General features: G+C 49.7%; 1 protein-coding gene across 10 annotated transcripts in view; it reads right to left on the reverse strand.

Moving 5' to 3' along the window:
• PTPRF (protein tyrosine phosphatase receptor type F) overlaps nt 1-23,689 on the reverse strand; it is a 756,588-nt gene that overhangs the window by 134,150 nt on the left and 598,749 nt on the right. For 7 of the 10 annotated variants that reach the window (XM_086953202.1, XM_086953199.1, XM_086953206.1 and 4 more), the window contains 5 exons: nt 11,590-11,859; nt 10,062-10,643; nt 7,527-7,660; nt 7,008-7,152; nt 498-803 (listed from right to left, as the gene is read on the reverse strand). In XM_086953202.1, coding sequence (XP_086809328.1) covers nt 498-803; nt 7,008-7,152; nt 7,527-7,660; nt 10,062-10,643; nt 11,590-11,859 — 1,437 coding nt within the window. The remainder of the gene's footprint in view (nt 1-497; nt 804-7,007; nt 7,153-7,526; nt 7,661-10,061; nt 10,644-11,589; nt 11,860-23,689) is intronic. The other 3 variants (XM_086953209.1, XM_086953208.1, XM_086953207.1) reach the window with 1 other exon arrangement.

The raw sequence follows: 23,689 nt of genomic DNA on the forward strand, positions 1-23,689 counted from the left end.
TATTATGACCTCTTTCTCCTCCTGGAAGTCACACTCCCGTCCCAAATCATAGCCCCATAATCCTGAGCGTGACATTTGGGTCTACGAACAGTCCTCTGATGAGTCTCACATTCTTGCACTAGTACACATGACGTCTCCCAGCAGTTGCTTAGCAACGGAGAGGGCAGGAACAGCTTGACAACGTGGAATATGTCAAGAATGAGAATCTATGAAAGATCCAATGCTGAAGAACAATTGTTATAATACCTCAACCTTAAAAGAGACCTGAGAGTTAGGGAGTGAAAAGTGAGCCAAAGGGAGGAAAGGAAGAAGTGAGGGCACACAGCAGGGCAAACTGAGGAGCCAAGGAAAAAAGGAGGAAGGAAATCAAACTGGAAGAAAGGAAAGCAACCTGGAAGAAAGGAAAGCAACCAGGAAGAATAGGAAAGACCAGGTAGGAGAATAAGTGGCCAGGGTCACCGTCAGAGAGTGGTGCAGGACCCAAGGAGGACACCTACCGTCCTCGTCGGTCCTTGCAAGCACAGCGGGGCTCTCAGGCCCAGGTCCCACGTCAGTGTGGGCCCTGACCCACACCTTGTACTCCGTCCACTTCTCCAAGTCCCGGAGGTCCCAGCTGGTGTACTCTGGTCCGATGCCTTCCTTCACGTGCCTAGCAGGGTCCTCGCCACCCACCGCCTGGTAGGCCACTGAATATAGAGTGATTACACCATTGCGGCTGGAGGCCGGTGGTGCCACCCAACTTACCCGCAGGGCGGTGGAGCTTAGGCTGATGCATTCGACGTCCTGGGGTGGGGCAGATGGGGCTGGGGAGAAACAAATGAGGGGTAGGGAGATGAAGGGAAAATGACCATGGAGGCAAGCAGGACAAATGAAAGGTTGTGCAACCCGTAGTCAACCAATGGCCCTGTACTGCTGACCGGTAAGAGGACCCGAAGTGAACATCTGGGCACATCGCCTCCCTCGGTCTATGGTCCCAACAGGACAGCACATAATGAGCTTGGGCACAGTAGGGTCTGGAAAGAGCCTTTTAGTGGCATCCGTACACTATTCTAGAGTACAAGCAGACAGCATACAAAGAGTTGGGTGTATAAGATGGCCAGAAAAAAAGCATTTTAACGGAGAGGGGGGCATACCCACTCTATGCATGAGCTTAACCTACCAGCTGATAAAAAGCTAAACATAGTGGAGACTGAAAAGAGCTTTTAAGTGAGTGGTGTGTACCCTACTGTAGGCTACGGGCACCACCAGGCAGCGCATACAGAGCGGGAGCACATTAGGGCCAAGAAAGAATATAGGAGACCAACGAAGAAGCCACAGTGAGAGCCAAGCTCTACATAGGTGAACAAGCCTTACATGGCAAAACCAGGATGTATACTGCGAGACATTCTCTTTTATGAGTACGCAAGCTGTTTGTGAGGCAGGCGGCCCACGTACTACTCAAAAACAAAGATTCTCCAGCTTAATAGCTCAATACACTGAAGTGCCTGGGCGTGGACTGCAAGGCGCTTCTGACTGCAGCCCATTTTAGTCTGATCCTAAATAAAGCAACAAGAGAAGGTTCAAAACTGGTACACTGGGCACCCCTTGTGGGCATTCAACCCTTATGTGCAGCAGTCATTGCATTATGAACCCAGTGGGTAGAGGCTAAACAGAGGGGGATGCACCAGGCAATAGGCTACAAGCTCAGAACTGTCTGCAAGCACAGTGTGATTTGTTGTAAAGAGCTACAGGCTTTGAATCTGGGATGGATAATTCATGAGTAGGTGGTGAATCAGAGGCACAATCGCAATCACGACCAGGCTGGGTGTCTCGCCAGACGAGCACTTCTATTAGCCAAGTGCACATTTTAGGACGTAAAGATCTGAGCTCAGGGACAGAGCCAGATGTTGCTACAGCATGCCCACCAAGACCTTCTTCTGCTGGCCATTGGTCAAGAATGAGTTGCACACAAAGCAAAAAAAAACCAAATTCATAAAAATTTAACCAACCAAAGCAAGTGGGTGTAACTGAAAGGATGCAGCAAAAGAGAAACCAGAAGGCTATCAAAGGATAAAGTGGAGGCTAGAAGGGGCAACGCCAGATTCCTAGGAACCAACAAGTGGGGGCAACATACATGGTCATATGCGGCAGCAGGAGGCTGCGGACCACCTTACAAAAAGACCCAAATGTACTTACCATGATACTCCCAGCCCAGACACTCCCTTTTATTGCCAATTAATGGGATCAGTGGCTTTTTTTGAAGAGGGACAGAAGTTGTGCCAACAGCATTAAAATATGTGAAGCCAAGGACCACACACACACACACACACATGCGCACACACACAGACTCCTTGTCCTTCCTTCAGTGTGGTCGCACCCCATGTACACCACCTCTCTTATGTTCTACCTGGACACTAATACCAAGGAACAGAGTGTGAGCACTGCTGATCCAAGGGAATATTTATTGAGCAAATGTCTCCTTACTCATCCACCAAGCTCACTGAGACCTCCCTCCCTTTTGGAACAGAGCACCAAGGCTCTCATCCTGATTAACTACAGGAGATGTCCAAGCAAGGCCTCCAGCCAGCAGACTGCGAAAAGCAGCTTGGCCAAAGCATCTGCCCCGCAGAGCTCTTTCATCAGAGCCTTATTTTAGAGTGTCACAGATGCTGTCTTTGCTCTGGTGGAATGAGCACAAACTCCTTCTGGGAGAGGATGTCTCTGCCCTAAGAGAAGCAAAAGACAGTGAGCAATGGGGTCATGAGTGAAGCACTGCCGCAGTATCCGAAAACTGCCTAGAGTATCTTATTCAGAAGCGAACGCTCTGCTCCTGAAAGTAAAGTGGCTTACGAAACAAAACTGGAAGAAAGACAGACTGTTTGATGTGGAAATCTGAAATTATCCAAAATAGGAATAAAAAGAGGAAATGCGACCCGGAAACCATTAAATCGATACAGATCATAAAAGAAGGAAAAGAAAACACTTCGAACAGAAATTCTGCAGAATCTGGACTACATGGGGAATACATGAACGTTTGCTTAAAAGGTAGCTCTGGTAGGGTATGTGACTCTTAAGCTTGGGGGCAGGGTCCATCCATTCTGTTAAACAAAAGTTCTTATCCAATACTTTTCTCATGATTCTGAATTTCAGTCATCTTGCATTCCAGGAAACAGTTGTCCTGTCTTTTTTTTTTACAGTCCTCAAACCTGAAGTAACTAATAATGGACGTGGGTTGAGTTAAAGATTTTAAGGATGTCCCTGGACGCCTTTGTTGTCATGTGAAATAAACAAGCGCTTCGAAAAAGAAGAAAAGAAATTAGGCAAAATCTGGGTCCGATTACGAAATGTTTCAAAATACTAAAGTGTGGATTTCAGTGTCTGACATGGCACTGGTAAGGACTCTTGGCAGAGGCAATGACTTCCGGCACAGGTAACGGCTAGGAAGCCATTGGGTGAGAAGGGCGTGCTCCAGTGCCAGAGAGAACACGTGCATAGGTCTGCTTCAGAACCTGTCTACGGTATGGTTGGAGAAGAGAAAAACAATCCAGCAGATTGCCTCTCTAACCCGATGGTGGTGACAAAACTGAAGGATGACCTTGAGTGCCGGTTCCACCGCAGGGACCAACATATGACAAATTGCTGCAGCGCGGGGCCACCAAGCGCTCAGACTAACATCTCAAACCGTGAGCCCTCTGCTCCAGCACAGGGATGGGGCTGATCTACTTCATGCTGCATTTGAGGCCTCCAAGTTTTAAATGGATGGCCATGTGAAGACATGTGTTATTTACAATCTAAGAAACAAGCAGAGCGGAGAACAACATGAAACAGCAAAGGGGTGATGGTACTGCAAGGTCCACGTGTCGTATTGTCCATGCCCTCAATGCCTTCTCAGGTGTTTTCATTTTGTTGGCACATGCAGGAACAAACGGGAGACATTTTTTAAGAGAGTTTCAGATCTGACTGGAGGTGGCATGAATACCTTAAGTTCTAGTCGCTGCAGACCCATTCTGTTAACAGACCTGGAAGCGTAATCATAAGGCCAGCTGGATATTCTGTCAATGGACTAGAACAAACAAGCCCAGGGAACCAGAAACAGTGGCCACCACCAGGCGCTTTGAAGGCAGAAGAGTGGCGCTGGCTGCGGCTCACCATATGCATCAGTGGGGTGGAGGTTGGCCAAGCCTGTATAAAAATGCCCCAACCAGCTGGCGGAATTCTTCTCTGCCTCAGCACCATCAATTTCCCCACAAGACATTCACTTTTGGGATGCAGAGTTTTTGGCATAAAGGTCTTTGAGGGAAGATGCCAGAGGGCCAAGATCCAGACCGTAGTCAATAAACAACGTGCCACGCTTGTTCTTGCACTCACTGGACGGGCTCTGCCATCGAAGATGATGGGGCACGTGGTCCACTGCCCTCTAATCCTCTGGCAGTGGCCTAAGAGAATCTGAGTGGATGCTTCATTGTTTTTGTTGTAGACCATTGCCCTGGTGTCAATCGAGTGACAGAAAGAGTCCTGGGCTCCAAAACTCTACCTGTAAAGCTACAGCCAGATGCCCAGATTTTTTGATGTTGGTAGCGATAACGCCCTGAAGAGTGAGGGTACAAGGAGTACCACAAGGAAGTGGAAGTGTGAAGGCCCAGAATGGCCATTCGGGCACCCTGGCATTTTCCTGGTAGGCTGGAGGGCTCCTTTGAAAGCTTGATGGGCTCCAGAGACCCATCTGGCCCTCGTCGCCTGGCCTGGGGCTGGTTTGAACATTGGTGTCCAGGCTGATTTTAGTTTCCAGTCTACCCTGGGAGTGGGTCAAGACAGGATGTAATGGGGTCAACAAGGCAGGAGTTTGGGCTTTTAATCCTTTCAGGCTCAGACAGGGAAACCACCCTTAATCTCTCCTTTCTAGCTAGTGGGAGAAGGTGCAAAGAAGATGGTTCCAAGACATGAGGGCAGATTCGGCAGAAGGCCCAGGAAGGACACAGCCCCACATGTCCAACTGCACTACACACAATGACCTACCATGCTTCATTCCTGGTGATACCTGAAGATCAAAGGGGCCTCCAAATGGGAGTCTATTGCTCTTGGGCAACAAGATGCACACTTTAGTCAACTTCTTCCAAAGGGCTAGAGATTTGAGCTCACAGAGCGCACAGAATCAGCCCATTTGAAGGTGTTTACACAACAAGGCACAGATGCGTCAGAATGGAGGCCGATGCCACCACAGGGTCAAGGAAGAGCCTTGAAGCTTTGGTCACTTCTTCAGGTTCTCTGCCGATGTCCATAGAAAGAGTGACCATTCAACTTAGGGACAGGAGTTGGCGTAACGGCTAGGGCGGTTGACCTCAAATCTGGGGCACTGGGTTCGAGTCTCGGTAATGACGCTGAACATCCTGTGATTCTGGGCAAATCACTTAAACCCCTGTGACTAACAAAAATGAATGTGTCCTTATGTAATGCAACTGGTGCTATGTAAAGCGCTCTGATATCCGATTGGGGTAGAGTTTGTGCTATATAAAACAAAAAAACCTTAGTTGCGAGCTGGACTTCTCACCCCTGGTTCCTACTTCACTCGTCTAGAGCTGGGCGTTCTCAGCGGAAGATAAAATTTAGTTAAATTCTCCTCCGGATCCTCCTAGCTCAGAAAAGCCTGGTCTATGTCCTCTGACGTGACAGTGACCTCTTATAAACCTGAGGAGCGATAACTTGGAAACCAAATGGCATGCAGGGATGATTTTACACTCCGTATTACGAAGGACCACGTACAAGACTGTTCTCCGTCCTGTCCTTCTACCCACAACTACTGCCCAGGTGGATATCCTTTCCGGCTGTATTTTCAACCCCTTGCTATCCTTCATGGCGCGTGGTATGAGCAGCCAAAGGTGCTGCAGAATCCGACCAGGCGCAGCCGATAATTCTTCAGAATCGCAGTCAGTGTTGGGTCCTGCTGGACAAAGACGAACCTATGGTTTTTCAGGAGGGAGCCTATGGTTTTTCAGGAGGGAACCTATGGTTTTTCAGGAGGGAACCTATGGTTTTTCAGGAGGGAACCTATGGTTTTTCAGGCACTTCTTTGCTCTGCAAACAGCACCTCTGAAGGGGGCGATTGCCACCCCTTGAGCAGACGGGTAAGGAGCTGCCAGGTTCATGACATTCTACACAAAGCTCACAAGCAACAACCCACACAGTGTGCGTTCACAACGCGGGCAACACAGACTGGGATACAAGTAAAGGCTGAGGACAAGTGACATGCCCTTTGTGCAGAAGAACTAAAAATATTTTAAAACACCCCAAAAAAACAAAATCCTGTGAAGACAAAGCTTCAGGGGCTCGCAAAAGGGGTTGTCAATAGATGATAGCAATATAGGAAAATGGGTAGGGGAGGGGAAAAGAAGCAGTCCCAAGGCTGCTCAGGGGTGACATGCATGCATGGCCACTGACCTCGTTTACATAAGGGGTTGGCAGTGTTCAGCATTCACCACAAAGTAATTGGCAATGCCAGGGAGGGGGGCATAGGAGTCTGGAGCAAGAGCTTAGGTGAAACACTTGTGGCCAGAGGAGATTCACCTATATACAGACCCTCACAATGCCCACAAAAGCCAGCAGAGGACAGGCCAGCAAACAAGCACACGACACGACAAGCAGGCACACCAAGATATGTCATAATGGTGCATGCTACAACGATGGTAAGGACTGCACTTACCCTGGGCGCCTGCATGTCGGGCCACCAGCCGTGGGGCAGCGAAGACCAGAAAAGCAACACCCAACAGTCCAAGCATACTAGTCTTCAGCTCATTAAACAACACCACAGGGGCAACTTAAAAAAAAGGCCGCTCTGCCTGGGCAAAGTCTAAGCACGCCATGCAGCGCTCCCCAAATATCTTCTGCGTCCTTATATGTTCCCCTCTAAGTGAGCAAGCTAAGCCCCCTCACACATACGCTCCCTGCACAACCTCCATAAACACACTGCACCCTCACTGAGGCTTTTGCACCCACATATTACCCCTTAGTGAGGACAACCACACGCCACTCACTGGATTGCTCGGTGCGCGCCTCAACGATGGGGGTGTAGACCCCCAACCCCACGTCAGACCAGGCCGCGAGCTGGAAACGGTACAGAGTGTCTGGCTTCAGGCCTTCCACCGCGTAGGAAGATGCAGGGTCAAAGGTTATTTTTTGCTGCAAAAAAATGCATTTAAAATATTAATATTTTAAAAAAGGGTGGTCTTGTAATACTGCAATCCACCCACGCATCTTATAGCATTCAATAACGGATCAATACATGGATCAATACATGGATTAGGGTTCAATCAGTTTCCACAATCTACAAGAGCGCCCCTCCGCTCTCAATGAAAATCTGGCATCAAGTTTGTTGCTCCAATCTAAAATAGGTCACCCAGTTGTATCCATGCTCAAAAGTACTGCCCGACTCAGTGCTCCCCATACGCGGCTGATCCCGGGAGTCCTCTCCCTCAAGCGCATCACATGCTCCATATTACTACCTGCCTCTCCGTAGGCACCTGATTCCCAGAGTCCCCTCTAGAACGCCTTACCTGTTTCCCATCCTCTCCTTCGCGAAGGAGCAACTCGTACTTGATGATGCGCTCCTGTGGTGGGAGGAGCCAGGTTAGCAGGATCCGCGTGTCCGACTCTGCTTCCGCCTGAAAATCCGTGGGCTGGGCGGGGACTGTGGAAAGAGGTGAGGGTACATGTTGGATTGTGTCCGCCATATTCCGTATGCTTACAATCACCCTGGAGACCACCCCACCAGTCCCTGACACTCACCCTGCTACTCTGGCCCTGCAGGAAAGAACGTTAGAAGGCGGGGTACGGTCTCTCCTTGAGAAAAAAGGTTCTAAGAGCCACAGGGAAGGGTTTTATGTTGGTTTGCAGGGATTGGCTGGCCTAAAGGGCAATCAGGCAGAGCCTTATGGACTGGGCAGTTTTGTTGGCCAATTGTGGGCCGGTTTTAGGGTCAGCTGGGCCAGGATTTACTGTTGATTTACCTGCTTTTAGGAGTAAAAAAACATTGACAGCAGGAAGCTCAAACCCATGCAGTCTGCGGTACACTTCTACAGCTTGTCTTTGCAAGTTTCAAACTACCCTAATTTGCAAACATGGGCCACTTCTCTAGGCATTCAATTCATTAATAATGGCCATTTTGTATTTGGGACCGGCCCCATCTTGTGTCCCAGTCAGACCCTGGTGGTTTGTTGTGTCAAAACAAGTCTCTTGCTTGAGGGCTCGAATCTACAAGACCCCAAAACGTGCAGCTCTGCAGCCAGGCTCGCCGCCTGGTCCTGGAGACCAGGAGAATGTGGCACGCCCTGCGGTCCAGTGTTAAACCAGGCGCGTGTTATATTGGAGGCCATCTTGTTTAACGGGCAGCCGGAAAAAAGACTCAACCAACAGGTCCTGCACTTGGGAGACCTGCCCCCCATGAGAACGCCAATTACCAAATGAGGAACGTATATGACGTCACTTTGTAGCTGCTAACAGACATTAAAAAGTACACGAGAAATGTGGACGAGTTTCTTTCTCTGCAATACACAAAACTATTGGGGATTAGTTCGATCTGCCTGGCTTCTGGTCTATGGTATCTTTCCACTACTAACAAGATGTAACTCTACAAGGACTACACTACACTTTTGGCAGAAGTGCAAATGCTCTCATAGTGGTATGTTTTAGGATGGCCGCTTCCGGCATGGAGCACGTGCAAGAAAATATTGTGTGTAGAAGCGAATTTATGCAATATATTTCACAGTTGTTATTTTACTTCTGGAGGAAAGATTATGTGAATGTAATAAATGATTGCACAGAAAATGATAGTTCATTTGTATCTTAAAGATAAGTCGGAGCAGACAGTAAGAGAAATGGGTTTATTTTCGTGCAACATTTCCCGTTCTGTTGCTGACAGAACGTTGTGCATTAAAGGTCTCACAATTTGTTCTGTGTACGCGAACGGTTCGTATAATTCACGACTGGGATTTATTGGCACGGAGCTCGCTGTGCTCGTTTTTACAGGCACATTAGACATGGGGACATTTTAAGCAGGGTCCTATTTTTAGAAAGCTGGTCTTTAGCAGCATCCTTTGGCAGCGGGCATGTGAGCGGATTTCTAGAACGCGCACCTTGTGGGCAACGTGTTTCCTGAAGCACATTACTGGGCACGGGGCACACTCTGGGCTTGTTGTGCAGAGCACTTTGTTGCTCACTCTCAGAATTCGGCTGCTAGATTCTGCTCTTTTAATGTGGCTTGCATTTGTTTTCCTAAGGCGATTTACGTGCCACGAGCAAACTGTTTTACTGATTATTGGCACTAAATTTGCTAGTCACATGACTACTTTAATGTTAATTACATACTATTTACTGAATAAATCTGATACTTTGGAAAGACCAAGAGAGCGCCCTTGGCGAGACTCCACTTTGCCTTCCACTGACCCTTTCTAGTCGCACAGCAGCTCGATGCCTACATCTAGGCGCACGCGGCCTGGCGCACGCGGCCTGTGCCACGTGCCCACTCGTGGGAACTGGCTGGGAGTAACTGGACAGTGACAGTGGGTACCAGCCTCATGACTGGGAGGAACTGGAAACTGACAGGTAGTACCCAAGTCTAGGTTAGGAGTAACAGAGTGTAAACAGTATGTAGAGTAGACAAGTAAGGGGCCATAACGCTGTCAGACCATGTATACCCCGCCCCACACCTCACACCGCCTCTAACCAACACACACTGCCTTCTCATTGGTGAGACAGAAGCCGCCCAAACATACCCTGGGTGCACTGCGGCATGCCCTGCTACAACCCCGCCTTGCTGTATAGTCACGCCTTCTCGCCAAGCCCTTGTATCCTTGTCACTTCGCTGCCACGTCCTACACTTTTCTACAGTCCCATCTGTACTGCCACAGAGTAGGGTGACCCCACCTCAACAATGCCCTATCTCAACGCCTCTAACAGTCGCTACTACTCCTGGTAGAACATTCCTTATACACTCTCACATTTTGCAAAATCCTCCCTCGCCCCCTGTGGTCAGGTTCAAGCAGCACATAGGGCAGTGTGACTCTGCCCATCACACCATGCCAGGCACTTACCTCCTTGCTGCGTTTTGACCTGTATGATGTCACTGGGAGGTCCGTCGCCCACAGAGGTGAAGGCCAGCACGCGCATGCTATAGGTGGTCCCGGTGATCAGACTGCCCACCGTGGTCAGATGGCTGTCGTCCACGTTGTGCTTCTGCCAAGTGCTGAAGGGTTGGTCCGAGTCAGTGGTGAAGTAGACGCGGTATCCCCGGATCTGCCCATTGGGTTCCTCGGGTGGCTCCCACTGCACCAGCATGGTGCTTGCACTCAACATACGCGCTTGCACCTTCAGCGGAGGGCTTGACGGAGCTTGCTCACCAGTCTGGGCCTCCACCAAGTCACTGGGTGGGCCGCGCCCAATGTTGTTGACCGCGATGATGCGGAACTCGTACTCCGAAAACGGGCTGAGGCCGCCAATGCTGTAGCGGGTGGTGGCCACGCCATCCACCTCTTGGAAGGCCCCTTCTGAGGAGCGCGGCTTGTACTGGATGACATAGTACGACACAGGGTCTGGGTTCCCAGAGTCCCACGTCAGCGTGACACTCGTGGCTGTCGTTTCAGTGACCATCGCGTCTGTGGGAGGCTTTGGCAGAGCTGGAACAAAAAGTACAGGCAAATGTTAGTGGTTAGAATATCACGTGTCCCTGCCCCCCAAAAAAAAACACGGACGTCCCCCTGTATTTCTCTTGCACACAAATTTAGTATCCCCTGGGACAGTAAACCAAATGCACAGTTTAACTTTAGAGCATTAGACAGGACCGGAGGACTATGGGCGATAGGAATGTTCCACCAGGAACCAGAACAGTGAAGGATTCTGGGTGGTGTAATAGAGTGCATTAAACAGGAATGAGCTGAAGATTTGGAGTTATGGGGGTGTCATCACATTGAAGGAGTAGAAGAGGATTCTGGGAAATGTGAACATTCCCTATTATATTATATGGAGTAGAGGAGCATGGAATCTATCAATGGGCCCATTATATCGAGGATTGTGTGGGGAGGGGGGGTCAGTAAAGTATTCCTCCAGGGATTAATGTGTGTGGGAGGGGTAGGGGTTAGATAAGTATTCATCCAGGGAGTAAAGTGTGGGGGGTGGTCAGTTAAGTATTCCTCCAGGGAGTATAAAGTCACCAGTATACAGGAAGATTAGGGTTATTTCAGGAGGGCTAAATTTCATCATTACACAGGGTGCAGCAGGAAGACTCTTCGAAGGTCTGCATGGCCACCGCTCTGTTGTATAGTAGAAGACTCGAGAGTGGTCGGCCATGCTTACGCTGAGAGGTGCCAAATATTGTGTGACTTGAAGCTGCCCCTTGATACAGGGCACAGCGGAGGACTCTGGGGAAATAGCTTATTTCTAAGGGGCAACAATAAAGGATTTTGGGAAAAGCTTTTGTTACTAGTACACCCTGGAAGCCACAGAATGCAGGCACGCTGTGCCTGCTCCCGACTACACATGGTGCAGTCAAGTACTTCGGTAGCTAAAGTAGCATTTTATTTTATATGTATGGGGTGCAGCAGAGTATTCTGGGAGAAATACCACCTTTCACAGTGATCTGGGCGGATGCTTCGATCATGCCCAGGGATGAGATGGCAACGCAGGTGTAGTTGGCGGACTCGCGGATGTTGTTGAGCTCCAGCACGTTGCGGCCGACTGGCATCTCGTCCTCCTTCGTCAGCTCCAGCAGACCCGCCATCCACTTCACATAGGGCATGGGGGCGCCCACGGCCACGCATGTCAGGTTTACACTGCCTCCGGGCATCACCTCCTGGCTGCTGGGTGGAATAGAGAAGCGGGGTGCCACCCGCCGCACTGTGAAGAAAGAAGGGGAGCAAGAGGTTAGCATGTGGGAGCTGGCACGGGTGCACCCCAGCATTGGACTGGAGCTTTATCGCATATCAGCAGCCTCGTCCGTAGGTGAAGACCTGGAGAATTACCAAATGCTTCATAAAGACTGGTAGGGCTCATGTAAAGCCAGTCACTAGCAAAAGTCTCTGCTCGAGTCCTACCTCCCTTTCAGTTTTTCCCTTTATCTCTATAGGCCCAGGCCACGCCCTTTTGGGCAGCCATTTTGAGAGAAGCCATTACATATTGCTTCCTTCCATCTCGTGGCAACAAAGGCTGTGACCTCCATTACCAACAGCTTATTACGGCATGCAGTTCACTTTAAACTCTGAGATAATGGGAAATGCTGCTGCATTGACCTGCATTTTCCACAGCAGTGCGCCGTGAGTCAATCAACAAAAAAAAAAATCTTACCATGCCTTGGGGACATGGCTCCCAAAATGTTTGGCTGGGGTGAGGAAGGAACTCTGCCCCTTCTTATAGTCATAATCGTTTAATAAGAATAATCATAATATTAACGCTCTGTTCAAATCTGCCTATCATGGCGGTACTCTGTCACCATAGCAGGGTCAGGCAAACAGTGTACTCCCTTCGACAATACCCACAACTCCCTGGGCACAGTGCATTGGCTATATGAGTTGGCTAATACCCAACATGCTGTAAGCAGACACTGCAGTAGCTGGGCTCTTCATGCCTTCGGTTGACACTGCATCAACTGAATGCATGCACATTGCCCAGCATGCTCTGGGCTTACACTCTCAGAATCTACAATACCCAGCATGCCTTACGCTCAGATTGCGTCAGTGAGTTGCATTATGCAATATCCAGAACACTTCTGGTTCACATTACCTTAGATGGACACAGGTGCAGGACCCAGTGCACCAGATGTGTGATTATGCAATACCCAGCATGCTCTGGGAATCCCACTTTCTCAGAAGACCCATATTGCTTGGAGTTCACTCTGGATCACTCAAACGGGTTACGCTATTAAATACCCAGTGTGCTTAGGACTCATTCCAAAAGTTGGATGGGTTACGGTACCCAGCATGCTCTGGGCCCATGTGGATGACTTGATGCTGTGGGAGAACTTCAGTAATTGGTCTCTACAAAACATTGTGCTTGCTGGTCTGAGGGGATGAAGTCGCTTATTGTCAACTCATCTGTGGACAGAATCTACATTGGGGATGGCCATGTGGCATCTCTCTAGGGTGGAGGGGGGGGGGGGGGGGGTTAGGGGAGCTTGTCTCAGCCTGACCGGTCTGGAGAGCCCCCGGCACGGTTTGACAAGTTCTCCCCAACTGAAGCCCTCTCATTACCTGCCACCCTCTTCCCAGGCCCGGCTCGGTGTCACTCCGCCACCTCTGTGTCAGACATGTCCTGAGGCTGGCTCAGATCAGGCTCAAGTTCCCTCAGCCAGGATGGAGCTGGGACTGGCTGCAGATGAAGTTACTCTCATCCCCAGGAAGTGGTAACAATGCATCTCCGAAGGAGACCGCGATAGAGTATCATCAAAACAATCCCATCACCTGACGCCTGCAGGCCACGGGCAAATAAAGAGAGAGCTCCGACAGAGTGAACGAAATACCTGGGCTAACGCTTCTAAATCAATAGAAGACCCAGGGGCAGCATTTCATCATGTGTTGCTAACCTGAGCCATTGCAGAAGGGGAGCAGCCTCATGAGAACCAGTGAAGGCGGACGGCTGGGCGCAATCAATGAAAGCAACTTCTGCAATCAAATGTGATGCTAGAGTTCAATTTCTCTGGTAAGTTCACTACTTTAATATTTTTATTCGTCCTAATTTTGTCAATATTTCAAAAGCTGGTGCAAATAAGCGCATCCGAAAGAAAGGCATCCAGGCACCATCCGCTTTGCAGGAGCAATGCAGTTTTCATAAATGCTAGGGCCTTTTTGGGCTGTAGAGAGGAGTGCGGACACACGCAACAACCACATTACACCTCCTTATTATGGTGTAGAGCAGTGATCGTGCGGGCGTCAGTCTTATTAGGGCTGTATAGAGCAGTGTTTGCATGGACTTCACCGTCAATGAGCCTCCTCAGTGCTAGGTAGACCAGGCTAACGTATCATTGGGCCTCTTCGGTGGTAGGTAGACCAGGCTAACATATCATCGGGCCTCCTCGGTGCTAGGTAGACCAGGCTAACGTATCATTGTGCCGCCTCTCTGCTAAGTAGACCAGGCTAACGTATCATTGAGCCTCCTCAGTGCTATGTAGACCAGGCTAACGTATCATTGGGACTCCTCGGTGGTAGGTAGACCAGGCTAACGTATCATTGTGCCGCCTCTGTGCTAAGTAGACCAGGCTAACATTTCATTGGGCCTCCTCGGTGCTAGGTAGCCCAGGCTAATGTATCATTGGGCCTCCTCGGTGGTAGGTAGACCAGGCTAACGTATCATTGAGCCACCTCAGTGCTACGTAGCCCAGGCTAACGTTTCATTGGGCCTCCTCGGTGCTAGGTAGACCAGGCTAACGTATCATTGAGCCTCCTCAGTGCTACGTAGCCCAGGCTAACGTATCATTGGGACTCCTCTGTGGTAGGTAGACCAGGCCAACGTCTCATTGGTCCTCCTCAGTGCTATGTAGACGAGGCTAACATCTGGTTGGGCCTGTCTGGTGCAGGTTAATGCAGCGCTCGCACAAGCTGTAGCCTTAATGGCCCTCCTCAGACCAGGCTAACATCTCATTGGGCCTCCTTAGTTCATGTTAGAGCAGCGCTTGCACAAGCCGCAGCCTCAATGGAGCTCTGTATCATGGGGGGACGTGCGCTCATACAGGCTTCAGTCATATTGGGCCTGGGGACGTGCGCTGATACAGGCTTTAGTCATATTGGGCCTGTGTAGGACAGAGTTCGCACTGGCCTCAGTCTTTTTGAGCCTGTAAAGAGTAGCATTCGCATAGGCTGCAACCTCTTCAGAACTCCTTCATACTGGGTAGGGCAGTGTTTGCACGAGCTTCAGCCTTATGGAGCCTGTGTAGAACAACGCTCTCACAGGATAGACACATAGTGGAACTCTTCTGTGCTGGTTAGAGCAGCGTTCGTTCAGACCTCATCTTTACTGGGCCTCGTCAGTGCAGAGTACAACATCACAAGCACAGGCTACAAACTCTTTACGGCTTGGCGATGTGGTTCAGAATCTCTAGGCAAAGTAGCTAGGAGCCCCACTTCAGTCTTGTGTTTTTTTGGACAGAGGGTGATGGCGTGGCAACTTTGGGAAGGTCGTAGGGGAGTATGAACTGAGGTGTACGATTGGTCCCCATATAAAATAGCCCAGACCAGCTACACAATTAATGGAAAATGCTGCCAAAGGTATTTCCACTGTTTAGATGAGTTATCACAATCAATTAAAAAGAGGGTTGTTTCACACCCTTTAAAGAATAATATATTATACTTTACATCAGGCTCATGGCATACTCTCACCCTAGAATCCTTCCAGAATGCTGATAGACAACAGCCATTTCCATACATTACTTTCAGGAAGGAGGGATGCAACAGAAAGAAAGCTAGGCTAGATCAAGCATGGGGTAGGCGGGAGGGAGGTGACCGACCCTTGAGCGGTCTCCATTGGAGACTCTACCTTACAGCTTCGAAAGGGAAACTGCATGGTCTTCTACAGATAGAAACCACTACCAGAGCAGCAGCACTGCCGGCAGCAAATGTAAGACCATGCCGCGATGAGCTCAGATACAAACCACTATCAGAGCAGCAGCACAGCCGGCAGCGACTGGAAGACTATGCCGCGATGAGCTCAGATACAAACCCCTATCAGAGCAGTAGCACAGCCGGCAGCAACTGGAAGACTATGCCGCGATGAGCTCAGATACAAACCACTGCTAGAGCAGTAGCAGTGCCGGCAGCGACTGGAAGACCATGCCGCGATGAGCTCAGATACAAACCACTGCTAGAGCAGCAGCACTGCCGGCAGCAACTGGAAGACCATGTCGCGATGAGCTCAGATACAAACCACTGCCAGAGCAGCAGCACAGCCGGCAGCGACTGGAAGACCATGCCGCGATGAGCTCAGAGACAAACCACCGCTAGAGCAGCAGCATTGCCGGCAGTGACTGGAAGACCATGCCGTGATGAGCTCAGATACAAACCACTGCTAGAGCAGCAGCACTGCCGGCAGCGACTGGAAGACCATCCCGCGATGAGCTCAGATACAAACCACTGCCAGAGCAGCAGCACAGCCGGCAGCGACTGGAAGACCATGCCGCGATGAGCTCAGATACAAACCACTGCTAGAGCAGCAGCACTGCCGGCAGCGACTGGAAGACCATCCCGCGATGAGCTCAGATACACACCACTACCAGAGCAGCAGTACCTGGAAGACTATGCCACAATGATCTCAATGGGTACATGTGTTTACCTCAAGGCATCCCCTGCAGGTTGTAAAGAATGAAGCCACCAACACTTCAACTAGTTCTTTACTGCTACCTAGATGAAAGTTCACGGGCAAGACCCAGACAGTTCAGAGTTTGCTTGGGGTTCTAGAGGCTTGTAGGCCAGATCTGTGACCCTGAAATACTGAGCTAAAGATGGGGTGATAGGACTAGGCGGTCCTGCAGTCTCCACCTCCCTACTCAGTACTAGCACAATCAAGTAGTACACAAAGGAGACGGACTCTCAGTTGTGGTGCACCCCGTCCGCCACGGTTCAGACCTGGCACATGTTAAGGATAGTAACAGGAGATGCCCAGTTCTCCTATGCAGCAAACCGGTCCATTTCTGGATAAACCCTACTGCGTCGGTTTCATAGAACTGCTATAACCCCCACTGTCTAAAGAGAATCAGACTAAAGGGCTCTTGACTTTGGAACAATTTCAACATCAAACAAAGTCCCTGGGCTAATCCATGAGTGCGAATGCTGCTTGCAGATTACTGGAACACAAACTGTCATGAATTGTGAGGGAGGCAGTCAGACCTACAGTCTCTCTCAGACATTGCTCGATTCAGACAATTTATATTCCTGTCTAGAACTTGCAATGTTCTGTCTTTAGGGCCAGGAAGTAACAGGAGCGGTATAAACTCCCTACCAACCCCAGAAGAACCAGCCCCACTGCCTTTACAGGGACCTGGGATTCTCCTTCCATTGTCACAGTTGTTGGATGTCTGCAGAGGACAGGTGTGAGGAAGGGCTTGAAGATGAAGATCAGACCCAGTTCACAATAACCTCAGCACCCTTAAGATGTCTTGGTTTGGGCTCGGTCTATTCCAATCTTGCCAAGCAGACTGTGTTGTTGGGATTCTTCCAAAAGTCCTTGCAGTAAGTTCACCGGCTGATGTCTGGGGATACCAGGACCTCTAAGGAGGAGGTATGAGGCTCTCTTCGTAGGTGCTTTTCATATCTTGTGTGTTTTTACCCAGGTTCCGCTCCAAAAGCTGGTGCTACTTTCTCACTGAAATCTGCTCCTCGTTTGTTGCCTCTACAAGACCAAACCTCATCAAGGACAGAGCTTAAAATGGTCGTAGAGATGTCAGGACAATCGTAACAAAACCTCATCCATGACTTGCTACGCATGCTATGGAAGCTTCCTTCTTTAATCACCCACAGTACATGAGAGGAGGCAGCTCTCACTCTTTCTTGTACCTGCTCACAGGGCATCAGCGAATGCAGCCCAGGTCTAGCACGGACTATGATACTAGGCCTAGCTGCAAGGTAACCAGTAACTTAGGTAGTCCTGGGTATCAGGACTCAATTTAGTTTGTCTTAGTAGCCAGCCACCAGCTTTTTGCGACATAAGTTAACAGAGCCCTTCATCACTCAAAAGATTCAATGCCCAGGGCCCTTCTATCTCACCATCTCAGCACTACACCTCATCCCAATCGCTCTAGTCTTCTAATGATGAGCTGGTTACCCCATATTTCTGCAACAGCAGGCAGAGCAATTGCCTTTCAAATTTCTTCAGCCCCGCTGTGAAACTCTACTCTATCCAATTGGGGTACGTACTGTTATTTTTAAAAAGTATTACTTGGCCTTACTCCGGCACTATGTGACTTCTGCAGCGATCCCTATTTGGGATTTACTCAATACTAAGACAACGTTGAAGACCAAAGTGATCCTTGCAGATGTCAGTGTCCATCTAGGCTCAGTGAGAAGGCTCACCTTGGTTGTCTGTTGAACACCTGTCAGGATCTCTTGGGGTCTGGACCACATGAGTCAGCTGCCCTGGTCCATCGCCCACTAAGAATTAGCCACCCGAGTGAAGAAGCCGACAGCTAGGTAAGTTCACCTGCTCCAGAAGTTGTACCCTCTGGATTCCTCGATAGGAGGACAAGAACTGAGACCAACTATTCCTCCAGCCTTCCCCTCTAGAGTGTGCATAGGTTTGGAAGCAAGAAGAGAAACAAGACCCCAGTCAAAGACACTAGACATCCGGCACTTCCTCTGGTGAACACCGGGGAGAGGGGTCTCCAGCAAAGGTCTTTACAGAGTCTCCCACCTATAGACAGATTGAAGGACAGGTGAACACAGCCAACCAACGTCCAGGTCTGACAACTCGTAAAACATAGGGCAACGTTGCTTTCTTGTAACTGTCATTCTTGGGAAATGCCTCAGATTTGGAGAAAACATAAAAAAAAACAGAAACAATCTAAATAAAACAGTATTGAAATGGATCAAAAAGAAATTGGTGCTGAGCAGGAAGCCTGCAAGCCTGAAAAAGATAGCACTTTGTGGGGAAATAAATATCTTTAATTTGGAAATGGCGGTCGCTCTCAGTATTCAGGGGAAAGTGGGTTCCCATGGGCACGGTGGCATGGGACATGCTAGTGGTGTGTTTCATATTGCAACCGCCTGTCCATCAACGGTTACGATTCTACTGAGGAAAAACTATAGTGAAGGACAGGTGACGTGGTATGGTGTGTGTCCATGACACCGACTCACCGCCCTTACTCGTACCCAACACGGGAACTCCACAATAATGGTTTCATGTTTTAGTGAAGACAACATACATGGGAGACAAGCAGTTGTGGTCTCTGTTCTCCAAAACACACCCTAGATGCCCAGCACTCACCTCTACGCAGCCAGCGAGCACTAAACTGACCCTTCACCCCATGACAATGATGATGAGTGCAACATGATGGCGAGTTTACCCACCTTGGTTACCCTCATGTATGCGAGGAAGGCCCAGTGTAACAGGGCTGCACTCGCTTCATGAGGGCAACCTCTGGAGAATGTGCTGAGAATGTCTAAGTGAGAAGAGGACATTCAACTCTTGCTTCAGTGGCAGGAAAGGCTCCACACCTGAATTAAATGACCACGGCAAGTCATGTGAGAACTCCGGCGGAGTGGTTCCATGTGGACACGCTCGGCCGCCCCACATTCACTTGCCATGCACCTGCTGCAACTGAATGAGACTCTGAACAACGCTTGACATGATGGCAAACTGTGCAATGTTCAATGGGGAGAAAGGGTGAGTGCAGGAGGGGTGGGGGTATATGGACTATACGGGGAGGGGAATCGCTGCGCATGCGCATTCATGCAGGGGCCCTTTTGTCGAAATGGGGATATCATGCAGGATGAGATGCTAGCGAGGAGATTCAGGATGCAGTGAGGCAGCTCTTGAAAAGCAAAACAAACTGATTTTCCCAGGAGGGTGCAGTCCCCTGCGCACTTACCAATAAGGACCTCTGGTGAATTGACTTTAAAGTTTTCCCTTGTTCCAGAACCAAGGTGCCACCAGTGTCACTACTATAGCACCTTGAGACTCAGAAGAGGGAACAGAACACAAAAAGCTATTTTATGTGACCGGTGAGGAGCATGCACAGGGCTTTAACACTGGCAAAGCCACACAAGGCTACTCGCGGGTGAACTGCGACGCATCTGAGCTCCTGAGGTTCAACAACGCTAGTTTGCAAACTGCGTGCAGGTGGCGGGGTATGCCCGGCCCTGGAGTGTGGGTGAATGCCAAAGAGGTGCAGGTGAACGGAGGGGGCGGGAAGCCATGGCCACAAATCATGTCGTCTTCACAGGAGATCCAAGCCACTGTGAGCCAATTCTTCAATGGAAAGATCTTAGGCAGACTCCTAGGGCGATCAGTCAAGAGTTCATTCAAAATCAAAAATGGCTTGTAGGCAAGAGGAAGCTGCTGGTGGTCAACCTCAGCCCCTTCTGAAGGTTATGTAGTCATTGAAGAACAGGAGGAACTAACAGACATCCAGGAAATGGGTACCACATGTCTCCAATGCCCAATTCATCCTACATTTTCTAACACGTGATCAGATGTACAAGGAGAAGAGGACTAAAGCGTAGGAGGGAAGACCCACAGTGGTTTGCTGCAAGGCCTCAGACAAAGGGAGTTCTATGTAATGTGTACAATAATCGAAACCTTAGAGAGGGCCTTCACCCGATTCCGTGGCATTCACGTCTGCTCTAGGGCTAAAGTTAAGTAAGAGTGGGGGGCAGATGTCAGGACTCTGTCCTTATACACCAAGGACACAGCAAAGGGCAGCTAGATTTTAATGCATAAAGCCCACCTGGAAATGGGCATAAAAAAAGGCTGGAGGGCAGCAAGAGGTAGTCCAGACAAGGCTATCGCTTCTGAAAGGTAAGGAGGGTTTCCGCAGAAGCAACATCTCACATGAGGCTGACTCTTCGCTGCCCTTATTGGCACTTTCATAGGATTTAGTCTACAGGTCGGTCCACCCCTCAAGAGAGACAGAGGTAGAAAGGTGGGCACGGACCATCATCCCTGCTATAGATGGGCGGAAGGAGATTCACTTCAGTTACCTGAACACCAGCGACACCGTGTGTGCATACCTGTCCAAGTCTGACCACCTGACTCCCCACCTGTCTTGTTTCATCTGAAGCAACTACTGCACCCCCATCAGGTGGCCACAGGCTCAGGGTGCCAGAGGCATAGGCACCGATGCAGTCACTTGCAACCTCGATTGAGTTGTGGTCACTCCGGAGTCCAGGAGGAATCCTTGAAAAAAAAGAACTAGAAGAATTCTTAGAAAGAGGGCAGAAGGCAAGATGCAAACTGAGGAAAAAGACAAATTTACCGCCTTCCCCATCTGGAAACCGCATGGCACTATTTATGCTTCCCGTGTCGCCACGACGGCGGACATGTTAGAGCCCGTTTCTGAAGCCAAGCTGTGCGGTTTGTGCTGGATGCCTCAGCTGTAACTTTCAAGTCTAATTACTTGAGCTGACAAGCAGCGATAATGGCGGATACAGCTCAAGCACAGAGCGGCGGAGCACTAACCGCCAGCGAAAGCGACAGGAGGAAGGGAGATCTATAATCCGTCCTCACTCTCTGCTGCCGTGCCAAAAAATATATCACTAGGAGCGGGAGAGGAGACGGAGAGCCTTTGGTTCCTGCAATCCTTGCAATCGTATTGTAATCACAAAGCAAGATGGAGGCGACCAGGAAGAAGGGTGAGACAATCCAGTAAAGAGGGGCAGAATGGACAAAGCCATCCTCAAACAGCAAGCTCAGGAGAGAGTGGCCCACTCTAAAGAAATAAAAGGGACCCCCACTTCTTGGCTACAGCCCTTCAAACAGAAGATGGCACTTCAACCACATGCATGTACTGTGACGCGTGGCACAGAGGGTGGACTTTCCATGGGCTGCACGGAAACTAACAAGGGCCTAATCAAAGGGAGAGAGAGGCACTGGGCAGTAAGGAGACATTTCAAATGAGAATGGGGTGAAAAGACAAAGACTTCCAATCAGAGGGCTGCTGGGCAGAGATTAGAGACATTCCATGAGAACAGAGACTCATGGGACCAAAAATGGAAAATCCGTCCTCTGCGCCAGATGGATGTCCATCAGAGGGGTAGACATGGCGCACCCATGAAGGACTTGTTCTCACAGATGGGGGTGACTAAAGTGTTCAGAGGCACTACCGTCTCTCTGGAGCTCCAAGCGCATAAGATATTTGTGCTGTTGGTCGAACCCATACATGCCATTAGAAGGTCTATGCTGGCAAGTTCTCATTGGCCCTCTCAGTGCAGTATCTTTCAGCAGCAACAGGCAGAATGATGAGGTTGAAGTCAAAAAAAGGTGCTCCATGCCAGCTTGCTGCTGTTGAAAACACTTCCCCTCTGGAGTTATGGTGTCTAGACACAGCAAGCCTTTCTGATAAGGAAAGAGAACTGGAACACTGTACATAAAGAAAAGTACAGGCACAACAAAGCAAAAGAGCAAACGGCTTCGCTGCTCCGCGGAGAGAAGGCCATTTCATATGATCAAAGTCTCCAGCTACCACTATTGATTTCCTGCGGGAGCGGGCGGTGCTGATAGACATTTTTTGCTGGCCTTGTGCAGATGGTGGCTTCACGAGAAGTGTCGCGCAGCATGCAGGGTTAGCAAACAGTACCCAGGATGCAATGTTCATGCAGAGTTAACAAGTGTTCAATGCAACGTCCCCATCAGGCAGCGAGCATGCATGGATAACATCCCCCGCGCGCGTCGGCGACATTGCGGCACAGCTGAGCAAGCAGGTTTCAGGACGCGTCTGGTGGTGGGTCCAGGACCAATGGACCACCATCTACTCTCCCTACTAAGGAATGCTCCATAGAGGGTGGAGGGGTAGAGGGATAAGTAGTGAAAGGGACCAACCTTCTCGCTGATCTGAGAGATGAGATTTGGTTTGATGGTGGAGTGCGATGAAGATGAGGAGGGAATAAAAAAAGACAAGGAAAAACACAGAGAGAGTAAAAACAGACCAAGCTTCATCTGTCCGCACACGCCACGGAGAGACAACGAAAGCAGGAATGTAGTCATGAGCCTACAGCTTTGCACACTTATTGCAAAATACAGCCACAAACTCGACAAATGGACATCAACATAGAAATTCAAATCAAGAGCTGCCACCCAGAAAACCACAGCCTCACCATGTTCACACTCCGAAGAGATAAGAGGAACAGCCAGCGACAGGCCTTGCACAAGCGAGGCCACTATCCCAGTCACCAATACACCCCAGAGACAACCTCTAGACACACGCTTCTTGACTCGGTGCTCACACGTACCGCGCTCGACACACTGGTCACACATGCATTGCTTCTTAACATGTTGCTCACCCTTCCCACACTCTACCATGTTGCTCACCCATGCTGAGCTTCTCGACACACCGCTCACTCACAATGCACTCTTAACATGTGCTCAACTATGCCATGCTTCAACATGATACTCACCCATGCCGTGCTTCTTGGTGCATTCTGCACGGATACCACGCTGCTGGACATACTCCATACATGTAGCACACAGCTGAACATGTGCTGCACTCACCAGACCACCAGGAAGGACCTCACTACAATACACAGCCCACATTGCATACATTACACCACTGGACGCACACTGTAGCAATTGTCGCATTCCACATCTGCATCAAACGCCTGGACGCGCACCACATCTGTACCTAAGTAATGGAGACGCTCACATCTGTACGGCTCCATCGGACACACTCCAGCCAGCGACCACAATTTAAACTCCACACCCAGACAACAGAAAGCATTAAACATATACAATAGCCTTGTCAGAATGTGGAGGAAATGTCTTGGTGGAAATGAAGACTTCGATGTTGGTTCTGGCATGGCCCACCCCAGCTCACTTCTAAGGCTCCAGAACACAGTACACCTGGGCGCGAGAGAGAAGAACCACAGCACATCCCGCCCACCCCACACCTGAGCTGCAGGAAGAAAGCACCATCACCACAACATGGCTACCAATACACATAGGAAGTAAAACTGAAAAGGGGCAGAAAATAAGGAAGAGGGGACGCTGGCGTGTGGACCAGCCCGCTGCGACACTCTGTCCTGCAGAAGGAAACAGC

Source organism: Lissotriton vulgaris, chromosome 1_2, assembly GCF_964263255.1.
Source record: "Lissotriton vulgaris chromosome 1_2, aLisVul1.2, whole genome shotgun sequence".
Classification (NCBI taxonomy): domain Eukaryota; kingdom Metazoa; phylum Chordata; class Amphibia; order Caudata; family Salamandridae; genus Lissotriton; species Lissotriton vulgaris.